Genomic DNA, 24,499 nt, shown 5'->3' on the forward strand with positions numbered 1-24,499 from the left:
TGGTGGTCCAGCAGGTGGCACTCTTCTCTTTGTGCACTAGTACTAAACCAACAACTTGTCCAAGTACAAGGGAGTTTAGAGTCTTGCATTGAGAAGAACCTTATTATCTGTTTATCTATGGCAATAATATGGTTATAGATTTCAAAAGGGCAACTATGTTGGTCTGGTCTTTGTAAAATTTTTTTTCTTAAATCAAAGACTTGTGTTATTACAGTACCTGGACTGGGGCTGATGTGAAGTGATGGAGGGAGTGGGCAACCACTGCCTTGATCAGCATAAGATGTCCATCCTGATGGCCATGAATGTGCCAAAGGTGCTGCTGCTCTGCATTATAGTTTTCCTGATACCGCCCATCAGAGCTGGACCCCATATTCCGATCCTGAGACAGGAAAAGATGCCGAAGATTACCCTAACCACCATGACCACAGCCCAACCCATCACAAAACCTATCTTCAGGAGGTGGAAGCAGCTTGGCTGGAACTGTGCATAGGGACCCAAGGCCACCAGCATCTCACTGTGGCCTTGGTCACTTTTGGTCTTGGTCAGATTTGAATATTGGTACATACACATCTAAGTGACCCACTGGGTCTAGAATTTGTCCTCCTTAGTTTTAAGCCTTTATCGGTTTCTGTTAAAATACTCTTTTATTTTATGTCTAAAGTCTGGCACATGCCAATGCAGAGGTTCGATCCCAGCTCCAGGAAGATTCCCACATGCTGCGGAGCGACTAAGCCCATGTGCCAAAAAAAAAAAAGAATGAAGGCAAAATAAAGTCTGGCACAGTGCTGGAGATCTGCATAAAATTCTGATGATTCATATTTTAAAAGCACTTTGAGCAAAAGCAATGTTTCTCAATTAAAAAAAATCTTTTTCTAATAAAAATTCCACACATCCTTGGAGCTCCTGAAACTTCCCCTCAAGAATCACCAATGAGCAGAAGTTGGATTCCATCTTCTACATATTCTTTCTAGAAAATATTTTATCCAACTTAGTTTTCTATAGTTTGTATTATGAAAACAGCTTTTTTATGTCTTTCAAATACATAATTAAAATATAATAGGCACATTTTTTCCCTTTCAAAATTGGTCCTAATGCCCTGCTTCCTGGAAAGTGTGATTTGCTGGTCACAAATCAAAGATACTATAATAAGCACAAGAATAAAAAGAACTAACATTGATATGTTAATAAAAACAATTAATAAACAGTTAATAAAACACCTTTTCATTTATTACCTCTTGTCATGCTAGCTTCATTTAGAGAGTGCTAAATATGTGCTACACATATTAATCTGTATTAAGTGCATTACACATAGGATTTCATTTAATTTTCAGATACCCATTTTGAAGAAAAGAAATATAAAGCTTAGAAATTTTCTTTTCCCAAGTCATGTGGTAAATCAGTATCAGAATGAGGACCTCTAAAGCTTATATCCCTGAAAAAGACAGAACATATTGCAACAATCTTGCTAGTAAGTGAAGGAACTTTATTAGTAAAAAAAAAACAAAAAAAAACTTCATTACATGACTTTTTTTCCAATAGTTAACCCTATTTTGTACAACAACCTATAAGAGATATTGTTGATAAGATTAGGCATTCTTTAGAAATTGTTCAAAGAGAAGGGGGAAGAGAGTGTTAAGTTAAAAATGAGAAAAGGGGTCAGAGACAAATTTAATTAATTTTACAATTTGCCTATGGTTAATACAATCTTCAAAGGATATTATTCAATAAAGAATGTAAGGAAATATACTTTAATAAGCAAAATGTGTTTAATTTGCTGTGTGTGTTAAACAGGTCAATGTCTTTAATATATATAAAGCTCTTACAAATCAGTAAGAATAAGAAATCAGTAGAAAAATGGAGAAGTACAACAGTCCATTTAGAAAGGAACACGTATGGCCAAAAAACCCAAGGAAAAAATAATTAACTTCTCATTCAGAATTTCAAAATTCAACAATAAGACATGATACCTCTGTCAACTCCCAAATTGCCAAATATTAAAAGGAACAATGAAAATAATAATAATAATCATAAATAATCATAAAAGATATGACAATGTCCAATGTGATTGAGGAGTAGGGAAATAGGTATGCATCCATTGCTGGTAGATAGGTGAATTAATCTACATTTATACAATGAACATCATCGACCTACATCTAAATATTTAGATGGAACTATTCCAGATGAAAAATTATGATACAGATTACAGAATACATAAAGAACATCATTTCATTTTGATAAGTAATTATAAATAAATGTAATATAGTTATAAATTATAATTGCATATATATTTATAGGAATCTACATCAAGCTAGTAATTGGGGTTATCTAAAGATATTGATGTTGGGATTTGGGTGAATTTTCCAGCTTTTTTCTTTTTGTTTATCAATAGTTTCTAATTTTTCTATAGTAAAACCTGGGTTACTTATGTAAATAAACAAAAGCAAGATTCAAAATAGAAGAAACAGTATCATGGTTAAGAGGATGAACTCTGGGGTCAGATAAGCCCAGATGACAGATGACCTTAGATAAATCCTTTAACTTCTTAATCTTGGTTTCCTCACCTGTAAAATGGTGATAATAATAGTGCCTACCTCAATGGGTGTTTGTGGAGATTACATTAGACAGCTGATGTGACCTTCTGTTCGTATTACATTAGACAGCTGATGTGACCTTCTGTTCGTACTTATCTGTCAATCCAGTAATTACAGAGTTCCTACTCCTGTATTATAGGGCAGTACAAGGCACTTGGGGGAAATGAACAGCTTGAGATTGTCTCTGCTCTGTAGGCAATTAAATTCCCAAATAGACAGACATCACTAACTCAAATGAGAACAAGGCCAACAAGGGGTTCACCGTTCTATGACATGCAAGAGAATCCCAAAACACACTCACAGTTTCAAGCTGCTGAATGTCTATTAAACTAATTTGCTCCTTTAAAAAAAGGTAATTTAAATGGGTGAATTATATCTCAATCAAGATGTTAAAAAAAGGTAATCATTTTAGTATGTGAAATTTACCTGAAAGAAATGGTCTTAAGAGTATTTTAAGACCAAAAACACTGATGCAGTACAAAAACTAACACTGCAAAGGAAATTTTCTAAACTAGCTGATTTGAAGCATATGAAGTTGAATCTGGTTCATAAAGTTACTGAATTGCTTGGAGACTCATTTTTAGTGTGTGATTAATGAAATGATTCCCACATAGGATTTGCAAATATTAAATACTATGACTAAAATAACGAATTCCTTAATTTTTCCTGTAAACCAATTGAGGAAAAAGAGCTTTATTTGTTTGGGGGAAAAGGAAGTTCTTGCTTAATGTAACATCGATGATTTTCAAGGTCCAACTAAAATGTGCTTTCTCTAGAAAACTGCCTCTTCGATCACTCTCTCCTTACTGATAATAACAGTCCTACTTTCCACTTACTGAACACTTACTATGTTCCTGGGAATATGTTAAGTCCTTCACAGACTCAGTCAAATTTAATTTTGATTACACTGTGAGGTAAGTGTTATTAGCTCCATCTAACAGATACGGAGACTAAGACAGGTAAGTTAAGAAATTTGACCAGGTCACATAGCTATTAAGTTATCTATCAGGTTAGGATTCCAAGCTGGAACTGTCTGGTTACAAAGCTTGTTAATAACTACACCATACAAAGTCCTCCCTTGTACCTTGTTCATTCTCTGAATGCTACAAATGAGCAAAGAATAATAGATCAGTATAATCAGTCTTTTCTCAGCATATTCTCAAACAAGAGGTGACAAGCTAAAACTATACTCTGGCAGGAGATCCAAACAGTTTTCTTACAATAACGATAACAGTATTCTGAGGCATAATTATAGCAATTTATATAATGAATTACTAGTCTGAGAAGATATACTGAATACTTAGAGCTGACTAGACTATTGAGAAAAGAGTCGAACACTGAATAGTTTAAATCATTTTGAATAGTTATCTGGAAATGCTCTTTACTCACTGAGATCACAGCTTTCATTGATTGCACATTCTTATATTTTATATTTCATGCATTCACTGATTTACTAGCTATCTGTTGAGTACCTACTATGTGCTAGGTGTTGTTATAGGCATTTAAGATATATAAGAGCACATAACCCTTACCCTTTAAGAAAAATAATAATAATAAAAAAGAAAACAAATAATTAAAAACAAACAAACAAGAAACATCAGTATCAACAAAGACAATCCCTGACCTCATGGAGTTTCCATCTCAGTGGGGAGAGACAGACAATGAAATAGTAGGTTGGCCAAAAAGTTCATTAGAGTTTTCCCATAATATCTTACAGAAAAATCCAAGCGAACTTTTTGGCCAACCCAATATATGTCAGATGATGCTAGGTGATGTGAATGGAAATAATGAAGGGTAAGAGGTAGAGAGATGAAGCCTGGTATTAAAATACAGGGTTAAGAAAAGCCTCTCAGAGGTGTTAGCATTTAAGTAGAGATTTGAAGGAAGTGAGAGAGTTGGAAAGTAAGCCATGTGAATTATCTGAGGGAAGAGGAACCTAGGCGAAGAAACAGCACGTGCAAAAGCGGCCCTGAGCTTAGTGAATCGTAGAAGAGCAAAAAGGCCAGTAGGGCTGGAACAGAGAGAGTAAGGGGGAGAGAGAGTGGGTGGTGGGTGAGAGCAGAGAGGAAGTCAGGCCTAGCCTCAGTGATAGACTTTATGGCTTCTCCTCTGAAGGAGGGAGACCAGTTAGGAGGCTATTATAATTATCCAGGTGAGAAATGATGGAGTTGATAGCAGTGGAGGGGATGAGAAATGGTTGGATATTGGATATATTTTTAAAGTAGGTTTGAAAGGATTTACTGACGGGTTGGAACGTAAGGTGTGAGAGACTGGGTGTGAGGTATGAGAAATCTTTGTGTTAAAATCCTAGATAATTAACTTTGGAGGGAAAAGCCTTCAAAGTCCTCCACAGGCCTGGTTCTTGTGTGAACAGACCATTTGACCTTGGAGGTTAAGTCAACAGGAATCACTAAAATCTGACTGCTAAGAATAGGAAGAAATGAGTGGTGACCCTTCTACCAAGCTGGTTCTTGCTTGGGAGAAGTGGCCAAGCTAAACAGTGGTTGTGGGAAAAGAACAAGTGCCCTTTCTAATGAACTATTTCTAGTTTGTCAAGGGGAGGAACTGAACCTAAAGCTGGAAGAACAGACTTTGATCAAGTGAAAAGTTTCTGGACTGGGAGCATATTGCTGGACCCAGTCTTCGGTTCTCCCTAAATTTTTCTATTTCTCTCTTTTTTCCTTCATTCCACACTCCCTCCTTGGCTCAACTTCTTGACTGCAGGAAGATACATTTTACCATTGGTTCTCAAACATCAAAATTACCTGGAGTGCCTGTGAAAACAGATTGCTGGGCCCCACTCCCAGAGTGTCTAATTGGGGTGCTGTGTGTGTGTGTGTGTGTGTGTGTGTGTGTGTGCGTGCGTGTGTGTGTGTAGAGGAGTAGAGAGGAAAGGTGCCAAGATTTTTCATTTCTAAGTTCTTAGGTGATGCTTGAGAAGAACTGTTGTTCTTGTACCGGAGGGGAGGGCGTGCAAAACAAGGGGGTCTCGAAGGAGACGTGAGGGGGAAGGTTCCAGCTCATAGAGTTTTCCAGTCACTAGGGAAATTCTCCTCTTACCCCCAAGGTGAAAATAAGAAGCCAGAGAAGAAGAAGCGGGAAGTCCTTGCAGACCAGACATCCCCTCGGAGCTCACGACTGAAGCGAGGCGGGAAGACAGCCCCGGGCCAGCCCACAGATCCTCAGAGGGCGCGGACCCGGAGGAGGCGCCCCAGAAGGCCGCGCCTCTCGAGGAAGTTTGCCCTTTAATTGCAGAGCCCAGATCTCCGTCGCATCAACTTCCAGGAGCGGGCAGCGGGCGCCGACGGGAGTGTCAGTCCCTCCCGCCCGGGGAGTGGGCCGGGCAGCCGCGGCGCTCAGCATCCTCCCGCACCGTCGCCATGGGCGGCTCGGCCTCCAGTCAGCTGGACGAGGGCAAGTGCGCCTACATCCGAGGTACGCCCGCCGGGGGCTTCCCGGGAGCGCGACGCCCGGCCGCCCGGAGCCTTGGGCCAGGCTGGGCGCCCGGGCGCTGGCCCCAGAGAGGGGCGACCGAGCGGTGTCCGCAGCGTCCCCGCCCGCCGCGGGCGCGGGGATGACAGGCGCCCACGCGCCTCCCCAGCCAAGGTTCCCCCATCCTGAGGGCGGCTCGCCGGCGAGCGCCGGCCCGGGTGGAGCGCGCGGCAGCGGGGGCGAATGGGCTGCGGGGGCCTTGGCCAGCGCCGCCGGACGGTGGGGAGACGCAGGTACAGGCTGCGGAGAGGCGACTACCCCGTTTCCTCCACTCTGGCCGCCTCGATGTCTGTGCTGCGCCCCCACCCACCCCGCCCCCGACCCCAGCCCCGGCCCAGCAACACCTCGCCTTGCTGTACCTGGCGTTGGACTCGATTCCGAGCTCTTTCAGAACTCGCCGCAAAGAGAACAGTGGGGATATCCCTCGCTTCCAGAGATTTCCCTGGGGATTCCCGGCCTATAAAGCAGAATTTCCCTCCTGGTACTATTGGCCTGGTTTTGTAAGACGTAGCGTCAGCCACAGCTTTACTTGCGCTTCGTAGTATCACTTGTGGGATGATTTCATCAGAGGCAGAAAGGACAATGTCATTCCAGGTTGTACGGTTCCCTTCCCTTCCCGGAGATGAGGGACGGGGGTGGGGGTGGGGGTGGGGTAAAGCAAAAGAGGAACACTGTTACATTGTGTAACAGTTGCTAAAGTTGTAGGTGGGCAGAAACTCATTTGGGAGACTTTCTGGGATATAGTAATACAGTAAAGAGTGCGAGGCAGAAGAAAACAAAACCCAAACTGAGCTGAAACTGCAGGAAATCATGATTCTTTATCTCCTGGGTGTAATTGGCCTTTCTCTTGCCTCCCGCGCAAACCTTGCCCACAGCCACTACTTAACAGTTGGTTTTCTTGTGAATTTAGTGTTTTTCTGGGTTTAGAAACGCCTTCTAAACAGGTATTATACTCTAGGTTTTATCTTAATTCTGTAAAAAAAAAAAAAAAGAAAAAAGGTTAAGTTCTCTCTGATACCTCTTTCTGGCCCCTGAGCCATTTCCTAAGAGGAAAGCATTTGTTTGGTTCCTTATTCCATGTTTGTTTTCAGTCACCACAACACTTGAAACCATTTAAGAAGAATATCAAATCAGAGCACTTGAGAGCAATTTAATTGATTTTCCAGACTTCTGCTCTGGTGCTTTCAGAGGTAGAAGATCATCAACAACCCATACTGTCAGGGAATAAAACTTGGTCAAGTATCCCTTTGCTGTTGTTTATTTAAAATGGGGAAAAGACGATTTATTTATATTAGAAAAAGAGCTAAACTAAGCTTGCCTTAGTCTTACAAGTTTGCCTACATGCTTGTTGTTTACACCACTGTGTAGGGGACTGAAAGACCAATGTAATAGAACATTGTGAGAAGAGAGCTCACATTTAGTTATTAGCAAAATATGTTTATGGCATTTATTTTATAAAACAGTTTTACTGAAAAGCTTAGAAACACATAAATTTACAGCATGCCATCGACGGTAATCATTGGAAGTCCAGCAATGTGAGGAGCTTAACTTGCTTGAAGAAGACTTCATGATGATCATGGTTGTTGCTGCTGATGCAAGCATTGTACTTGTGATAAGAAAATGCGTTACCTTTTTCATCCTGAAATTAAATTATTACACATACAAAAATATGAGATAGCTAATGCACAGGGAGAATTGTAATACATGCGTTCTGAATGCATAGAACTATAGCAGATTGTGTGAGAGCCATTACATCCTCTAGTCTTGTTCAATTACATCTCCCCATTATTTGTTTGGGAGGGCACTTTCAAGGTATGAGGGGTGAGGGGAAGAGAAGAGTTAAAGTTAGAATACCTCTAGAGAAAATGAGAAGTTGCCTCATTTGAGAATACTAGTCTTGCCAAAAAGAGAAAAAAAGCACTGGAAAAAATGGCATGGTGTTGTGAATTGTTAGTGCATGAGCGAAAGAAGGTCACGAGGCTATGATTTCCTGATGGTTTCGAAGCCCCAGATCCCTGAAAAAAAACCCATAACCCTGTCTTCACTGCTTTGCCCATCCTTTAACCCATAAATATTCTCAAGCTTTGATTTAATTGTGAGTATAACAATTGAAAGTATGACAGTAAAGTTTAAACACAGTTTTATGACCTGTTTCTCATAAAGTAGCTGCCAGTGAAATATAGATTTGAAAGCTCCTGTAGCTGAGACAATAACTTTCTTTCAAGCTTAATAAACTTTGCCAACATGGAGAGTAACTAGTCAGTACATTTGGAGTGAATTTTGTTAACTTAATCTTGTACATGGTATGAGCAGCTGTATTTCTAGTAGGCTAGTGATACTGAATCAGCACTTACTTTTAGCTAACTCATTTAACAGTTGCCATTTGGTTTGTGTGCCTCAAAACTTTGTGTTAATCGTGATCTTTGTCACATTAATATTTTGAAAGTACATTATTTCTTAAGATTTAGTAAGTCTCTAGGTAAAGGGGCATCAGAAAGGTTAAAGGAGTTACTTCATTTCTAAAGATGTTAGTTTGGAAAATTACTGCTACATTCATGTTTCCTAACAGCAGGATACATTTTGGGGATTGTGTCTAGAAGTCTTTCAGTAACATCCCTTGATAAGATGTTGCTATTAATAAATAATACTAAGACCAACTTGTAATCACATGTGTGGTGTCATCTGTTAGCTTCCAGGAATGCTTTCAGCAGTGACCTAAAAGGGTCTTTCTTTAATGAGAAAGAAAGCTCATATAATCCAGGCATCAGTGGTCAATTTAGGGCACTTTTCTCTTTTTCTGCCTTGCTCTTTTCCTTTTCGACTTTCGGTATGCCTAGAAGTGAAATGCAGCTTCAAAAAACACAGTGTTTTCCTGTTAAAACAATCATTTTATTTCCTTTAAATATTTACCATTAAATTGTTGATGAATTAAAATAAAAACTTGAAATTGCTCCCACATATGTCCTGTGGAGGGCCGGAAAAGTACTGGAAAATCAATGCTGCAGCTTACAATTGAGGGATACATGGGTTCTTGGTGGTGGTGGTGGTTGTGGGGCAGGGGATGGCGGGTTGCTGGAGGACACCTCTGGGCCACGTAGCAGCAAATAGCAGTCAGGGAAACTATTCTTTTCCTAGACTTAATATTGCCTAGTCAGCCACACCTAACCTGTAGAGTGGCTTTCTCTGAAATTATCATCAGTGATCTGATGCTTATAAAGTAGGAAATGACTTTCAGCTTAAAAACAACATGTATTTCTCTCAGGGGAAGTTTCTCATATTTATACCATAAGGGTTAACTTAGGTGGCTGTATATGAAATTTATGCTGATTATAGTGTCTGGAGTGAAGTCTCCCTAGACCAGGTGAATGGAAGATAGGGAGTTTGCAGTCTACTTAACCTGGATGTGTAGTTACTAGTCCACACGATTGCTTATTCTTCAGCTGTAATTTGTTGGTAGGAGATGGGCATAAGAACTGGTCTAATGTAATCTTTTTTTTTTCTTTCAAATTGTACACTTTTTTTATGTTTACATTTTTGTTTCTTTCATAACGATGTGATTAGATTACATATACTTTTTCTTACTTGAAAATACACTGTGAAGAAAACCTCTTTAACTGGTAGAGATGGAACTGAATCTTTTTAATGGCTCTATAAGAGTCATTGTATCACAGTTTATTCAATTATTCCACTTTTTTTAAAGCTCTTTATTGGAATATAATTGCTTTACGCTGTTGTGCCAGTTTTTGCTGTACAACATAGTGAATCAGCTGTATTTATACATATATCCCCATATCCTTTCCCTCCCGTGATTCCCCCACCCTTCCTATCCCAACCCTCTAAGTCATCACCCATCATCGAGTTGATCTCCCTGTGCTATGCAGCAGCTTCCCACTAGCTATCTATTTTACATTTGGTAGTGTATGTATGTCAATGATACTCTCTCACTTTATCCCAGCTTCCCCTTCACCCCCCACCCTGTGTCCTCAGTCCGTTCTCTACATCTGCATCTTTATTCTTGCTGTGTCACTGGGTTCATCAGTACCATTTTTTAAATTCCATATATATGAATATGAGTTAGCATACTGTATTTGTTTGTCTCTTTCTAGCTTACTTCACTCTGTATGACAGACTGTAGATCTATCCACCTCACTACAAATATCTCCATTTCATTCCTTTTTATGGCTAATATTCCATTGTATATATATGCCACATCTTAGAGTACAATTTATCTCTAGTTATAGTACAGTTGACCCTTGAACAACATGGGGGTTAGGGGTGCACACCCTCTGTGCTGTTGAAAATCTGCATCTAACTTATAGTAGGCCCTCCACAACTACGATTCCTTGCTATCCGTGGACTTACATCCATGGATTCAAGCAACTATGGATCACGTAGTGCTGTAGTATTTACTATTGAAAAAAAAAAGTGGACCTGCAGAGTTCAAACCCATGTTGTTCAAGGGTCAACTGTATATTGTACTGGACTTTTAGGATATGGAGTGTGGTAGACACTATTAGATGCCAACCCAACATCCTTTCCCCATTCCTCTTTCATAACAGAACCCCAATTTTCTTAGGGTACTGAACCTCCTCCATGCAGCCCTCTGTTTCAGAGAGGCTAGCCCCACTTATGGCTTCTGAGAGGTGGGTGCTGATTGGTCCATGCCTATCATGATGGTGTGTTCTTGTCAGTGATTGCAGTTGACCCTTGAACAACACGGGTTTGAACTGCATGGCTCCACTTATACGCAGATTTTTTTTGATAGTAAATACTACAGTACTACATGACCCACAGTTGGTTGAATCTGGGCATGTGGAACCACAGATACAGAGGAACTGTAGTTACCGAGGAATACATATACAGAGGGCTGACTGTGCGGAGGGTGGGTGTCCCCCGCACCCATCCCCCCGATGTTCAAGGGTCAGCTGTATACAAGGCATGGGATTGTGATGAAATATGGCCATTGAAACTTGATGGCTGGCTGCTGCTAAGAAAATGTCCTTCTCTTTCAAAAGGGGACAAAGGGAAGAGATGCATCCTTTCTCTCCGTCTTTTGGATTTTGCTGTATCTGAAATGTGATGCCTGGAACTGCTGTTTTTATCTTGATGCGCAGGAAGGGAGCTAGCTTAAGACATAGGCAGTGCTTAAGGCCTGGAGCATTGCCGGGCTGAGGCAGTCTCAGAGAGGGGCTCCTGGAGCCCTCTTGAGTACTTCTTGTTATGGGAGATACTGAGTCCTCTTTGAGTTGGGCTGGTAGAGAATACTAGTTATCCCCTAATATAATTCACTCTTGCTTTTTAAAATAATGGAACCTCCAAATGTTAGCTGGCCACATGAACTCCTAGAAAAAAGATATTTCCCAGCCCCCTTTGCAACTAGATAGGGGCAGGTAACTGAGTTTTGGCTAATGGGATATAGGTAGAAGTGCTGTATGTGATCCCCAGAAAGTGACCTTATAGGGAAAGGGTGTACCTTTCTTTATCCTGTTCTCCATACTGTTGGCTAGATTGTGAATGTGACTGGAGCAGCCACCTTGGACTGTGGGGTGTCCTTTAAGAAGGATCTCATGCAGAATGGAATAAGTGGACAAAAGGAGCTTAAGTTCTTAAGAACTTCATGTAGTAGAACTTCCAGACCAGCCTTGGACTACTTATCTCTGGACCATAATAAGGGAGAATTAACTTCTATCTTACTTAAGCCAGTGTTATCTGTGCTATTAATGTTATCCACAGTCAAACTCATCCTAACTACTATCATTGTCTTCTGTTATTTATGGCCCAAAGCATCCTAGCCAGTACCCTAAGTGCTGCCCTACTAGGTCCCTCTCAAGAAAAATTAATCCAAAGAAAGTAGGACGTGGGTAAGAATTATACCATTAGTATTTGTCTCAGTTCCTAATTTGTAGAAATGAATGGGTTCTCCAAAGAAGTGAGGAATTGCAGTGCTTCAGGTGGGAATAGCAGGAATGGGGGAAAGAAGACGGAGAGGGCCCAATGAAGAAATAATGCACAAATGTATATTGATCACATTATATTTTAATTAAACAAATGCCAATCTACTAATGAAGCTAGCAGGAGTTTTGAATTAGGAAAATTATTGCAGATTGGGAATTTCTGGTGGCAAGTATTACTTCCTACTACCTTAGTCTTTGTGAATGGAAATTAAGACTGGGAATTTAATGTGAATTGAGTTTTCAGATTCATCAAAAATAAAGACACTAGGCTGAGACAAATCAACATGTTTTCCTGTGCTTGTGGAAGAAAGAGTGATCTTCCCCCTTGAGTCCCAATTCATGCTTTGATGAACTCATAGAATTAGATGCTAAATCAAAGTCTAGTCTTAATGAAACACTTTTTTTTTCTTTCCTGTGGGCATTGGCTACAAGGGGATCACTTCATCAAGGGTGCTTTAGTGATAGTAACTCCTGGAATGACAATAGTGATTTGTATTTATTTTATGATTTTATTAATTTTTGCTGTGGACTACGGAACTGATTGTGGTTTTACTCTGTTGTTCTTTGGGAAATCTGAGCTGGGTTCCTAGGTAAAAAATGCAACAGCAGGAGCACAATTTGTGACAGTAGTTTCTAATTCAATTAAAATAAATGTACTGTGAAAGTTTTACAGAATATGCAGCATGCATTAGGGGAGTGAATTTTAATCTCCTAATCAGAAATTTTAATTTTTTTGTCAGTGAAGCTAGCTAATACCATTTTAAGAAAAAAGGTACCTACAACAATTTGCCTTGTGAAATGGAAAATGAAGTTAGAGGTGAGGATAATAATGAAATGGAAGACAAAAGAATAACAGAGCACAATTCATCTGCCACAGTCTGTTTAAAGCACTTGAGTAAAATGTATGACACGAGGGCTAAAATTCTAACAGTTCCAAACTAAAACACACACACACACACACACACACACACACACACAAAATCCCAAATGCAATACAGATTTTCTCCTTTGAAACTGGAAAATTCATTTTAAAAAGAGACTAGCAAGTTGCTGCCAATAAGAAAATGCAAGCCAGCTTATAAAAGTGCCTCTTTTTTGGGGGGGTGCGGGTGTACGACATGTTTTTTCTCACTTACGGGAGAGAAGAAAAGATTTAGATGTATGAAATAAATTAATACAGTTTTGCAAATTGCGAGGTCTAAGACCCAAAGAAGTTTATATTTCTATGCTTGATGTTATTTGGGTGTCGCTGTAGATGGGATTAGAATAAACCAATAGTTTTTACTAGGAGCCTTGAAGTGCTTTTTAAAAAGTCCATAGTCTGAAGGAATTTTGGAAAGAGAGTAGAGGTCTCTATGCCAAACCATGTGGATTTTTTTCTTTTTCTTTTTTTTAAAACAATTTTTATTTAAAAATAAAACATAGGCTCCAAAACCATGTAAACAAATGCATAGCTTGGTGCATCCTTACAAGGCAAATGTCCCGTAGCCATCACCCAGCTCAAGAAATGGAAAGAACTTCACTAGCCATCCCAGAAGCCTCCATATAGCCCATCCCAATCTGAGACCCCTTTGTCTCTCCAAAAAAACTATCCCCAACGATAGTTCTTAAAAGAACTATTTGCTCACAGTTCTGCTCTCTGCCTTAGGTTCTATTTATATCTCCTAGTGCTCACTGCTGTGAGTCCATTCAGTTGGCAGATTGGCTGGTGGCTGGTCTCAGCTTGGGTAAGCTTTCTTTCTCTCCAGTGGCCTTTCTACATGGTCTTTCCAGGAGGGTCCTGAACTTTGAAAATGCTAGGTCAGGGTTTGCAAGAATGCAAAAGCTTCTAGAAGCTGCTAGAGCTTCTTATGGCTTAGCCTTGGGATAGCACAGTATTACTCCGCCACATTCTGTTAGTTAAAGTGAGTCTCAGGGCCAGTTCAGACGTGAGAGGAGGGGACTCCACAACCATGAGCTGTCATTCGTTAGGGGCTGCCAAAGTGACAGATGACCACACTACTCATCCTAGGTTTTATAGTAATGACTTCCTTACATTTCTTATGGTTTTATCACCCAACAATGCGTTTTTAAACACGGTGGTCTAGTCTTGCCCATTATAAAAATATCTCAAGTTTCTTTTACTCTACATGTTTCCCTTACTTCTCTGACTTTTACTTGCAAATGATCTGTTGACAGATCTGGGCTGTTGGACATGTAGGGTTTTCCACGGTCTCGGATTTGTTCACGGTGCAGTTCCACACGTTTCTCCTATATTTTCTACAAATTAACAGAGAGATAGTGAGATGCGATCAAACTGAGGATTAGTATTTTTGTCAAGGCTGTAGGTGGTACTGCGTTCTTCATTTGGACACACCCAGCATTTGGTTGTCTCTTTTTGTGATTTGAGCAGCTGTTGACACTCACTGCCAGGATGCCTTAATTCCTGGAGATGAAGAATGGTGATATTCTAATCATGTCACTTTGTTTTCACTTATTAGCTGGAGTAGTTTTATAGAGTGATACTTTCCTTATTTACTATTTGGGTACCTCATACGATAGTTCACACAGGAAAGGCAGGATAAAAACTTTCATTTTATTTACCAGTTTTCAAGGTAATTTGTTGGTTTCCTGTCATCCCCTGAGGATGATAAATTAAAAAATATCATTATAAACTCATGAATTGCATTGTAATTCTTATCTTTGTTGAAGCTCAAATTTCCCATCATTGGCAATGAAAGCCTCTTCAAGTTAGCTCCTGAGTCCTTTTGAAATTACCCTTGTAGTATTTGATAGCTTCCTTGCCTGCAGGGTCAAGATGTTCTCAGTTCATCACGTTTATTTCCTATCCCATACTTGGAATAAGCAATAGCTATAAGAATCCTTGGTTTCTTTTAGTGGAAAATGGTATTCAAGAAGACAGTCTGGGCCTCGGGAGGCTTCTCACTGTGACTGGGTTGGCCATTGTTTCTGGACCATTTTAGTGGACAGAAATATGAAACGAAGGTGTATCTCCATTACATTTTCATCTCCTTTTCCTTGGTTCTCAAAGGCACAATAGATGATAGAATTAAATATCCTCAAATTCTTATCTGTGTTATCCCACTTAATACACACAACTATTTCAGACAATAATGTGAATACTACCACCATCAATTATGAGTGTAGAAAACCATTGAGCAAGCTGATGTAAGAATTAGTAACAAAATTTTTGTATACGTTATCCCAATTCTCCTCCAATTTTATTTTATGATTTTACTATGTCAGAGCATATAACCATTATATTATATTCTTTTTTCTCATCTACTCTTTGTTTTCCAAAGTATTATTTAACGCGTCAGTCCTTATGTTGATGCCTCTTTGGTGTTTGAAGCTCATTATCTAGTAGATTTCTCAAGTAGAGCTCATGGGAACATAAAGAAGTACGAAGACAGGACTAATTTAATGGTTCAGTGATACCATCAAAGGTCATCTTATTTTTATCTTTCTACTTTCTGTGGGCTAGCTCTCCTATGGTTGAAAGATGAGTAGAGTAGCAAAAGATACCACATTCTTAAGTAAAACAATGTCCCAGAGGCTGAGAAGAGGACTATGTATTCTTTGAGTCTCTTTATAAGAGCAAACCTTCTCCAGATGCCTTACCAGCCATCTTACTTTTATAGCTCACTGATCAGAATTGGGTCATGCATTCCTTCCTAAGCCATCACTGGCAAGAGTATGGAATTATCATGATTTGGTTAGACTAATCCAGATTCACCCTTGGCTGGGGTTGGGCCCTATCTTCACGGGAGCACATGGCTATAGGGACACCTGAACAAAATCAGGCTCACTTGGCAAGAAAGATGCATGAATAACTGTTAAATGGTAAGTAAGCAACATTACACGTTTTAATACATGTTATGAATGGAATAAAAAGGGTATTGAGACAGACAGCTGATGGTAGTGATAGGGCAAGGAGATGAGATATACTTAAGATATAGTGCTCAGGAGGATGGGGAAGAATATTTTGAGTAGAGAGAACAATGTATAGAAAGGGAAGGGGAGAAGGAACTTGAAGGAATTGAAGAAGGGATGGTATGGGTGGAGTATAGTGCACAAGAGGGAGCGGGTTTTGATCAAAGGGATTTCTCATAGCATGTATTACCAGCAGACATGTATTGGTTAGGTTTTTGTTGCCTGCCTATCAGCACTTTTACCTCCATGAGAGCAGGGTCTTTGTTTTGAGAGATCAGTGTCTGGTACATGGTTTGTTACAATACATATTTGCTCAATAAATGAATGAAGGGAGAAAAAAAAATTTAAACTATAGTGAGTATCCTAAAAAATAAGAGTAGTATTGAGTTTGGAAAACAAGTTCAGGATGCAATGAAGAAATGACAGTAATAGAATAAGAAATACCGTTTGGAAATTAAAAATCTAATGATCCAGAAATTTAAAAATCCAACTGTTGCTTTGGAAAACAAAGTTGAGAAAATCCTGGAGAAAACAGAACAAAAATATCAAAAGATGGAAAGTAGAAGAGGCAATATTTAAAAAAATTAAAGGGTCAATCCAAAAATTTCAATATCTGACACACAGAAGTCCTAGGAAATAGAGAATAAAGAAAATGAAGAGGAGAGAGTTAGCAAAGAAAGAATACAAGACCATTTTCTAGAAGAGAAGATCATGTGTGTCTGGTTTTATAGAGTCAAACAATTCCTGGAGCTCATCCAGAGCTGGGAACAGTTTACGTTCCCATCATTCAAAATAGAAAGACTTTAAAACAACAACAACAACAAAATAAAAAAGCAAAAAGACCTTGTAATAAATAGGGCATTATATGGAGTCCTCAGTAGTGAACAGAAATTATCCCTAGACTTTAACACTGGTCTGGACCTGCTCTAATAAAAAATGTAAAAACGAACCTCAAAAGGATCAAACTGATCCAAACTTAACTGCATGCCTGAACAAAGTCCAATATTCTTTATACAAATACCATAAAATATACATTCAACGATGTAAAATTCACAATACCCAGCATCTGATAAAAAATTACCAGGCCAGTGAAGAGGTAGGAAAATATTCATAACTCAAAGGAAAAAAATCCATTAATAGAAACATTTAGAAATTACAGACATGATGAAGTTAGCAGACAAGGATGGTAAGACAGTTTTTATAAATACGTTCCATATCCTAAAGTAGAGGAAAGCATGGGCACAATGAGGAGAGAAATGGAAGACAGAAATAACAATTCTTGTCTGCAGTCTCTAGGAAAGACACAGTATGGATACTGTGCTTTTGAAGTCTGCTGGAACGTCTGTTGGAGAATGTAGCTGTACAATTGCCACCAACATTTTCAATAGAGTTGGGAGAGGAGCAGAGCAGAGCGGCATGAAGAACTGCTGAGATGGTGCTGATCTGTCTGGCACCAGGACGGATGAGCAGGATCGGCTCAGAAATGAAGGGAAATGGTAGAAATATTAACTGAGTCAAAGATGACATAGTTAGTAGGGGTCATGTAGCGTTACGTCTGGGGCTCACACAGGGCAAGTGGCAATTTCGATGATTAGCTCAAAAGAATTCAGGAGTTTTCCCAATTTGGATCTAACACGTTTGTTTTAAAAATGATTTCCTATATAAGTCATGCTGAGTGAGTTAGAGAGGTATGTCCGTATAATCGCCTTAACAAAACAGATGTAGGCTTGGAGTTAGAATAAAGGTAAATTTTACTGACAACGTTAATAATATCATGTAACATCTGGAGTATAAATATTTAAACTGGTTCCATTATAAAGAAGGATTAAATTAGTACCGTTAATTGAAATGTACTGTTTAAATTTAAAGCAGGTAAGAATTTTAGAGCCTAACTAAGACCTGTGCATATCAACTGGGGTGTCAATTCTTAACTAAAAATAACTCCTGGTCTGAAGAATAATAATAGCAATAACAACAGTAAACACTAATGTTTATTGAGTATCTACTATGTGCCAGGCAAGTACATTTCTCAGAGAATAAGCAGTGGAATATCAAATGTTCTTCTAGAAATTACAAGTCTTGTCCTAGCTTTTTCTTGTCCACATAGCTCCTTTCTGTTGGAGAGGAGCATCAACTTGATAAGATTTCAACAGTGACTTATTCACTTTATTTTTTATTTTTTGACTTATTCACTTTAAATGAAGTAAGCCAGTAACTTCTCTCTTGAAACATTTACTAAACCCTTGATTCCGTATCTTAATGCTAAGTGATTTGGCTATTTTTTGAAGTGAATATTTTGAGTGGAGGAGATTATAAATAGCTTAATCTAGAAAGTAAAATTTGTCTAAATGTTAGCAAAACATAATAGGGAATTTACAAATAGGTGAAAGCAGGCATAATCGGTCACTTTAAATTAACTTTAATGAAATGGTACCTTTAAACAACTTCTTCATTATAAAAGAAAATATTTACATTTGGGAAGTAAGGCACAAAAGACTCATAAACAAGCCTTCAAATTTGAAAAACAGGCATGATAATCTCCTGAGGACTTGCTTTCTCGAATCTGAAGCTGGATTCTCTGTAGATTTTGGATCTGTTAGTTGGCGGTGTTCAGTTTCTCGTATGTAAAATGGGGACAGCAGTAATGCCCCCAGTGAACTAAAAGGAGGTCAGAAATGAAGGTCATATAGTTCTGGGATTTCCCAATCTTACTATTATGATAATCAATTTGTTTTTACTATCAGGAACAGCATCAGGCTTTCCCAGAGTGAATAATTGGCTTTCAGACACTGTTGAATAATACCTATCTCACACATTTGTTCTGTAGACTAATGAATGTTTCAGAGTGTTTAAACACAATGCCTCTACAGAAGCAATGGCATTATAATTTGTTGGGACACTCTAGTATTGTAATTAGTACTAATTAGATTCTTTTCAACAGCTTGTTGAATGTACAAATTACTGCATCTAAGGTATTCTGCTTTATTCATTATGAAAAAGTCAGACACGATGGTTTAAATAGGAGCCTTTAAACAACTATTCTCAAGATTCAGCACACATTCCTCCCCTCCAGCTAGGGAAGGGTGATATGATAGCAAGACACCCTTCTAGGAACTATTATGGAGAGAGTAGTCCCAATAATGTGTCAGGAGTCAACTCACGCTGGCAAGCATCGAATCTGGGCATCCTTCCTAATTCAGAGTTCAGTGACATTATATTGGTGGTTTAAAATCAGCCATGGTTGGTCTTTTTTTTTTTTTTTTTTTTGAGACTCAGTTTATCAGCAGGTCACTGCCAGTGCCCGTCTCTTCAGTGCATGGAATCTGGTCGCAGTTGTAACCAATTGGCATTGGCCTGAAGGCACTTATCAGTTGTACGTTAGAGTGGGCTAACTGCTGAAACGAATACTCCTCAACTCTCAGTGGCTTGATGTGATAGCAATTTATTTCTCACTCATTGCACAATCCAGTGTGATTCGGTGTGGGATAGAGAAGGGGGTTGGGGTCATTGAAGGACCCAGAGTCTCTCCCTCTAGTGCATTGTGCCATGGAGTCTTTTGGTAGTCTGGTGAAACCTAGGGACCCCTTCTCAGAATAACATTTTCAAATTTAAAAAAATACTGGCTTACAAAAGAAACCAATTTTATTGGAATACAGATATCAAAATATATTAAAAATCTGTGACATAAGAATACACATGCTTCTTTATTAAGGCACTCAATGACAGGGTCTCCTGGTGGGTCTAATAACTACTGTCACTTTGATGAAGTGCTGTTGTATGATATGCAGTTAATGAAATGTGCTAAGACATCTGTGATCTCTGCTGAGGATGAGGTCACAGTACTGTTAAATTCTACTGTGGTTTGCCTACATTCATAATCAAAGGAAATGCTGAATTTGAGTTGAAAGTTAATAAAAATAAAGATGCTATTTCCCCCATTCAACTTTTGGACTCCCTGAATTCTATCTGAAGATCCCATAGATCCCAGATTAGGAACCCCTGATCTAGTGGCTCCATTATTCTTATGGCCACATAGACCTTAACTGAACACCCTGCGTGTGTCTGTAGGTAAGAGAAGAGGGACAGTGGTGAATTAGGTGCAAACATTTTATCGACCAGGCGTGGAGGTGGCATACATCATTTCTGTCTAACCTTTGAATTTCCACATGACACAGCTTCCTTCTATATCTTTCTATTTGACAGTTGCCATCAAAATTCCTATCCCTTTGTTGATCACATCTTCCCTTACATCTCCTCAATATGTTGACCCTAACATTTTAATGGATAGCTTTTTTACTTTAAATGTAGTCTCACTTTGAAGGTAACCTGTATCTTTATCTTTAGGTAAGAAAAGCTCAAGCCCTCTAAACTTGACTATTGAGTACTTGAAATATGGCTAGTCCAAATAAATATATGGTGCAAGTATAAAATACACATCGGGTTTTGAAGACAGTACAAAGGAAAGAATGTAAAATATCTCATTAATATTATTTAGTGGCAATTACATATTGCAGTGATACTATTTTGGTCCTACTGGGTTAAATACATATATAAATAAAATACATTACATATAAGTAAAGCAAAATTAATCCAATCTGTTTAAAAATTTTAACGTGCTACTAGAAAACTTTAAATTACATTTGAGGCGCATGTTTATGGCTCAGGTAATTCTTTTAGGCTCCTGCTCTGAATAAAGATTCATAGAACTGCAAGGGACTTAGAGATAAACATCTAATCCAATCACTTTATTGTGATCTGAGAGACTGGTTGCTCCTATCTGCATAGCAAGTAATGGCAGATATAGGACTGGAACTCAGGTCTCCACACTTCTGGTACAGAGCTCTTTTCATTGTCCATGGTATTTCAATCACAACAAACCAAACCAAACCAAAAATATCTAAGGTTTAAGTTTCCAGTCCATACCAGCATACACTTTAATTCAGAGTTATACATAAAGTCCTAAAATGGCAAGTTTTTTTCTTTCAATCTGTTGTATTATTCAGCCCCAGGTTTCAAACTTAAGTACAGCTTCCTCGTGCTACTGAAGAATTTTAGGCCCAGGTGGCACACGGCCTGGCCGTTACTTGACTTCCTCCCTCATGAACCCAGGTAAAGGAAGCCCTGAGATCATTCTTCCCCCTGTATTTCCCTGTGTTGAATGTTTAAGCTCACACTACTCTTCTCTCTTCTGGGTTTTGTCGTAAAGGAATGGAAACATGTGGAACCCGCGTACTTAACATGGTCATCCCTTTCTCCCAGCCAGGAGGGAGCACAGCGGAGAACAATTCGAAGACCTAAATGGGGGGCTGCATTTTCTTTTCTCCCATTTTCTCTTCCTGGCTCCCACTGTGGATTCTAGAGCCAAATTTAAGAGGATGTCTATATTCTTTACTGACCTTTTTGCTCCAGAATATTCCTTCCCACAGTTTTTTCCCCTCCTCCAACTCCCTCTCCCACTATGATGTACCGATTTTCATAGGATCACATTTGAGCCATTGCATATTTAAATAATATTTGATAAGGGTTGAGACAAAAAACCCTTATCTTAAATGATGTGTTGCCAGTACATCATTTTTTCCCCCTTTTAGGAATTTTTTTTTTAAATATAAGTGCTTCTTGAATCACATAATTTGCTGTTGCAATGGAAATAACATAGTTGCCTTATTCAACACTGTTTGGAAAGATTATATATCAGCTAGATTCTGGGATGTCCTGTTTTCTCTGAGCTTGCATTTGTCTGCATTTTCCGTGGTCCTTAGAATTCTAAGTTCTGGAAGACCTGTAAAGAATACCTCTTGACCCATGACAACTTTGTGAACCAGTTACCAACATGTTTCATGTTTTGGCATTTCCTCTCTTCAGTATTATTCTTTGGCACTTTCATGAGAAACTCTTGAGGCGTACCATAGCTACTTTGCTTATTTCAGATCATCACAATTATTGACATCAATGGATGTCTGAGAAAGACAGTACAAACTCTTAGTGTCTCTGGTTTTTATGAAAATATTTGCTGTTTTGAGATGTGTTGAGAGCCAAACTCATCATTTCTCTAGGATTTTTTTTTTCTACCTTGCACTGCAAATTAAAAGGAGAAATGATATATTTTGCAAATGAGTGTAAGATATTTGTTTGTAATAAAAATTTTCAAAATGGTATTTTATAATATGTATCTGTCCCATTTTCAGAAAAATGGACAAAATAAACTTACAGAGCAGATAAATCCTTATACAACTTTCATCATACCTGTTACCTCTGCAGCTTTCTTGATTCAACAGAACATTGGCTATGCAGGCAGCCTACTCATGTTCAGTTTTTAGCCCGTCACTTGCTAGCTGTGCAAGCTTTTAAAGTTATCTAACCTCCTCTGACCTTCTTTTCTTCAACAGTAAAATGGGGACCATAGTGCTGGCCCAGATGGTGGCTATAGAGATTCACTGTGCTAATCCTTATAAAATACTTAACATTGTTAGGGACTTGGACTCTCAACTATTAGCTGTTTTATAATTTACACTAGTTTATCTTATTTATTCTAAGAAGTTATCTATTTATTTATTTATTGGTTGTGTTGGGTCTTTGTTACTGCACACAGGCTTTTTCTAGTTGTGGGGGCTTCTTATTGAGGTGACTTCTCTTGTTGCCAAGCACGGGTTCTAGGCGCGAGGGCTTCGGTAGTTGCAGCACATAGACTCAGTAGTTGTGGCACATGGGCTTAGTTGCTCCATGGCATGTGGGATCTTCCCAGACCAGGGATCGAGCCAGTGTCCCCTGCATTGGCAGGCAGATTGTTAACCACTGCTCCATCAGGGAAGTCCCTATCTTACTTATTCTAAAGCCAAAGTAAAAGCTTTTAAATAAACTGTGCATCATATAAAGTCTTTTCCCTTAAAATCCTTAGTCAGCCAGTTGGAAACAGAGCTGAACTGATACACATTTTCTATAATTAATGGAGTTGGGACTACAGCATATTCCAAAACTCAATAGAAAGCATGGACTTTAGGGACAAGTGCATGGTACTTGATACAAAAGAACTTGTTTGAGTCCTGGTTCTAAAACTTACCATGTGACTTTGGGCTTGTCTTTAGGCCTCAGTTTTCTTATTAGTGAAAGTCATTTAATTAAGTCTCTCTAAAGAATCTCGCTTAAGATTAACTTATAAAATGTCATGGAACAGACCTATTTCTTATGGTGAGGCATTCATTGTATATCTTTCCTTTTAGTCATCAAATAGAATGTGCCCTGTTTCATGAACTGAGATGAACAAAACAAACTAAACTGCCCTTGAGGGACTTCATCATGGAGGTATAGGTGGGGAAAAATAAAGTAAACAAATAATAAGATGGCATGTGGTAATGAGTATTTTGAAGAAACATAAGAACAAAGAGGAGAGGGTGATGAGGGCTGCTACTTCAGATAAGAGGTAAGGGAAGCCCTCTCTGACATTTGAATGAAGTGCTAGAGTGGGATACAGGAATATCTGGGGGAGGCACATCCTGGGCAGAGGGAAAAGCAAGCTCTGAACTTGGAAAGGAGCTCATCCTGTCTTAGGAGCAGCAGGAAAGCCGGTGTGGTTGGAGAGGAATGAGCAATAGTGCTAATGGAAGGGGGAGGACAGGGAGGTAGGCGTGGTAACATCACAGAGGGCCTTGCAGGCTATGGTAAGGACTTGGGTTTTTACTCTGAATTAGAAGAGAAACCACAGGGAGTTTTGAGCAGAAGAGTGAAATGCCGTAACTTCTCTGACTTCTGTGTAGAGAACAGACTGGAAAAGGGAAAAGGGAGAAAGCTGGAGGTTACTTAGGAGGCTAGATCTGTGATCCAGGTCAGGGAAGGCTTGGATTTGGGGGTAACTGGAGGTAGTAAGAAGTGGTTGGGTTATAAATACACCTTGAGGGTGGAGCTGCCGGGATTTGCTGATGAGGTCTATGGTATAGGAGACAAAAAAGTGACTTCTAGGACAACTCCAATATTTCCGACCTGAGCAACATAAAGAATGGAGTTGCAACTTATTGAAATAGGGAAGACTGGGGGAAACACATTGGAGAGTGAAGAGTTTATTTTGGACATGCTAAGTCTGAGGTCCAAGTGGAGATATCAGATAGACAATAAACGTCTCCTCTAATAATAACCATTATTTGTTTGTTTTTTAATTTTTATTGGAGTGTAGTTGGTTTATAATGTTGTGTCAGTTTCAGATGTACAGCAAAGTGAATCAGTTATACGTATACATATATCCACTCTTATTTTAGATTCTTTTCCCGTTTAGGTCATTACAGAATACTGAGTATAGTTCCCTGCACTATAGAGTAGGTCCTTAATAGTTATCTATTTTATGTATAGTAGAGTGTATATGTCAATCCCAATCTCCTAATTTATCCCACCCCCTCTCCCTTACCCCCCTGGTAACCATGAGTTTGTTTTCTACATCTGTGACTCTATTCCTCTTTTGTAAGCCTTTCATTACCTGCCAGGCACTAGGTTAAGAACTTATACACATTATCTCATTTAAATCCTCACAATAACTTTCTGAGA

The 24,499-nt window shown here is 39.0% G+C and overlaps 2 protein-coding genes across 2 annotated transcripts in view; one reads left to right on the top strand and one right to left on the bottom strand.

Annotated features, from left to right (window-relative positions):
- Nucleotides 1–270: 270 nt before the first annotated feature.
- On the bottom strand, nt 271–510 carry LOC130850205 (reactive oxygen species modulator 1-like). The gene has a single exon (XM_057729602.1). The coding sequence runs from the start codon at nt 508–510 to the stop codon at nt 271–273; it is 240 nt and encodes a 79-aa protein (XP_057585585.1).
- A 5,301-nt stretch (nt 511–5,811) lies between these two features.
- The window catches only part of NIBAN1 (niban apoptosis regulator 1), a 145,412-nt gene continuing 126,724 nt past the window's right edge, over nt 5,812–24,499 (top strand). The window contains exon 1 of the mRNA XM_057726152.1: nt 5,812–6,026. Coding sequence (XP_057582135.1) covers nt 5,972–6,026 — 55 coding nt within the window. The 5' untranslated portion in view covers nt 5,812–5,971. The remainder of the gene's footprint in view (nt 6,027–24,499) is intronic.

This window comes from Hippopotamus amphibius, chromosome 3 (genome assembly GCF_030028045.1).
Source record: "Hippopotamus amphibius kiboko isolate mHipAmp2 chromosome 3, mHipAmp2.hap2, whole genome shotgun sequence".
Lineage (NCBI taxonomy): Eukaryota > Metazoa > Chordata > Mammalia > Artiodactyla > Hippopotamidae > Hippopotamus > Hippopotamus amphibius.

Bases quoted from the DNA above. Each gene is read 5' to 3' on its own strand.
- LOC130850205 (XM_057729602.1), bottom strand. From the start codon at position 510: ATGCTGGTGGCCTTGGGTCCCTATGCACAGTTCCAGCCAAGCTGCTTC.